A 2,500-nucleotide genomic window follows, 5' to 3' on the forward strand; every position below is an offset into this window, starting at 1 on the left:
AGAGAGTGTGCATTAATGTGTATTCTCCAGACACGTATTTGACTCCTGTGACTCCTATTTGACTCCTGTGTGACACCTGTTGTGACTCCTGTTTGACTCCTGTTTGACTCCTGTCTGACTCCTGTTTGACTCCTGTCTGACTCTGTTTGACTCCTGTCTGACTCCTGTGTGACTCCTGTGTGACTCCTGTGTGACTCCTGTTTGACTCCTGTTTGACTCCTGTCTGACTCCTGTTTGACTCCTGTCTGACTCCTGTTTGACTCCTGTCTGACTCCTGTCTGACTCCTGTCTGACTCCTGTCTGACTCCTGTCTGACTCCTGTCTGACTCCTGTCTGACTCCTGTTTGACCCCCCTTCTGACTCCTGTGTGACTCCTGTCTGACTCCTGTCTGACTCCTGTTTGACTCCTGTTTGACTCCTGTCTGACTCCTGTCTGACTCCTGTCTGACTCCTGTTTGACTCCTGTCTGACTCCTGTTTGACTCCTGTCTGACTCCTGTGTGACTCCTGTGTGACTCCTGTGTGACTCCTGTTTGACTCCTGTTTGACTCCTGTTTGACTCCTGTCTGACTCCTGTTTGACTCCTGTCTGACTCCTGTTTGACTCCTGTCTGACTCCTGTCTGACTCCTGTCTGACTCCTGTGTGACTCCTGTTTGACTCCTGTTTGACTCCTGTTTGACTCCTGTTTGACTCCTGTCTGACTCCTGTCTGACTCCTGTCTGACTCCTGTCTGACTCCTGTTTGACCCCCCTTCTGACTCCTGTCTGACTCATGTCTGACTCCTGTTTGACTCCTGTTTGACTCCTGTCTGACTCCTGTCTGACTCCCTGTTTGACTCCTGTCTGACTCCTGTCTGACTCCTGTCTGACTCCTGGTCTGACTCCTGTTTGACTCCTGTCTGACTCCTATTTGACTCCTGTCTGACTCCTGTTTGACTCCTGTTTGACTCCTGTCTGACTCCTGTTTGACTCCTGTTTGACTCCTGTTTGACTCCTGTCTGACTCCTGTTTGACTCCTGTCTGACTCTGTTTGACTCCTGTGTGACTCCTGTTTGACTCCTGTCTGACTCCTGTTTGACTCCTGTCTGACTCCTGTTTGACTCCTGTGTGACTCCTGTTTGACTCTGTCTGACTCCTGTTTGACTCCTGTTTGACTCCTGTCTGACTCCTGTCTGACTCCTGTTTGACTCCTGTCTGACTCTGTTTGACTCCTGTCTGACTCCTGTCTGACTCCTGTTTGACTCCTGTTTGACTCCTGTCTGACTCCTGTTTGACTCCTGTTTGACTCCTGTCTGACTCCTGTCTGACTCTGTTTGACTCCTGTTCTGACTCCTGTTTGACTCCTGTTTGACTCCTGTTTGACTCCTGTCTGACTCCTGTTTGACTCCTGTCTGGACTCCTGTTTGACTCCTGTGTGACTCCTGTTTGACTCCTGTCTGACTCCTGTTTGACTCTCATCCTGTCTGACTCCTGTTTGACTCCTGTGTGACTCCTGTTTGACTCCTGTTTGACTCCTGTCTTGACTCCTGTTTGACTCCTGTTGACTCCTGTCTGACTCCTGTTTTGACTCCTGTCTGACTCCTGTTTGACTCCTGTCTGACTCTGTTTGACTCTGTCTGACTCCTGTCTGACTCTTTTGACTCCTGGCTAATTTGTTTGACTCCTGTCTGACTCCTGTTTGACTCCTGTCTGACTCCTGTTTGACTCCTGTCTGACTCCTGGTTGACTCCTGGTTGACTCCTATGTGACTCCTGTTTGACTCCTGTTTGACTCCTGTTTGACTCCTGGTTGACTCCTGTTTGACTCCTGGTTGACTCCTGTTTGACTCCTGTTTGACTCCTGGTTGACTCCTGTTTGACTCCTGTCTGACTCCTGTTTGACTCCTGTTTGACTCCTATGTGACTCCTGTTTGACTCCTGTCTGACTCCTGTTTGACTCCTATGTGACTCCTGTTTGACTCCTGTTTGACTCCTGTTTGACTCCTGGTTGACTCCTGTTTGACTCCTGGTTGACTCCTGTTTGACTCCTATGTGACTCCTGTTTGACTCCTGGTTGACTCCTGTTTGACTCCTGTTTGACTCCTGGTTGACTCCTGTTTGACTCCTGTCTGACTCCTGTCTGACTCCTGTTTGACTCCTGTTTGACTCCTGGTTGACTCCTGTTTGACTCCTGGTTGACTCCTGTGTGACTCCTGTGTGACTCCTATTTGACTCCTGGTTGACTCCTATTTGACTCCTGTGTGACTCCTCTGTGACTCTTATTTGACTCCTGTCTGACTCCTGTGTGACTCCTGTCTGACTCCTGTTTGACTCCTGTTTGACTCCTGGTTGACTCCTGTTTGACTCCTGGTTGACTCCTGTGTGACTCCTGTGTGACTCCTATTTGACTCCTGGTTGACTCCTATTTGACTCCTGTTGTGACTCCTCTGTGACTCTTATTTGACTCCTGGTTGACTCAGTACCCAGAGCTGCTGGTGGCCTCGTACAACAACAACGAGGACG

The 2,500-nt window shown here is 49.6% G+C and overlaps 1 protein-coding gene and 1 pseudogene across 2 annotated transcripts in view; both read left to right on the forward strand.

The window, feature by feature from the left end:
* The window catches only part of LOC308171702 (large ribosomal subunit protein eL8-like), a 507,482-nt pseudogene that overhangs the window by 452,715 nt on the left and 52,267 nt on the right, over positions 1–2,500 (forward strand). The window lies entirely within an intron of this gene.
* The window catches only part of LOC308171467 (dynein, cytoplasmic 1, intermediate chain 2a-like), a gene marked incomplete at its 5' end in the record, with an annotated part of 10,924 nt that overhangs the window by 4,647 nt on the left and 3,777 nt on the right, over positions 1–2,500 (forward strand). Inside the window, one exon of the mRNA XM_080546318.1 lies at positions 2,458–2,500. This exon is cut by the window's right edge and continues 83 nt beyond it. Coding sequence (XP_080402444.1) covers positions 2,458–2,500 — 43 coding nt within the window. The remainder of the gene's footprint in view (positions 1–2,457) is intronic.

This window comes from Nansenia antarctica (assembly GCF_963989245.1).
Source record: "Nansenia antarctica genome assembly, chromosome: 16".
In the NCBI taxonomy this organism is placed as follows: Eukaryota; Metazoa; Chordata; class Actinopteri; order Argentiniformes; family Microstomatidae; genus Nansenia; species Nansenia antarctica.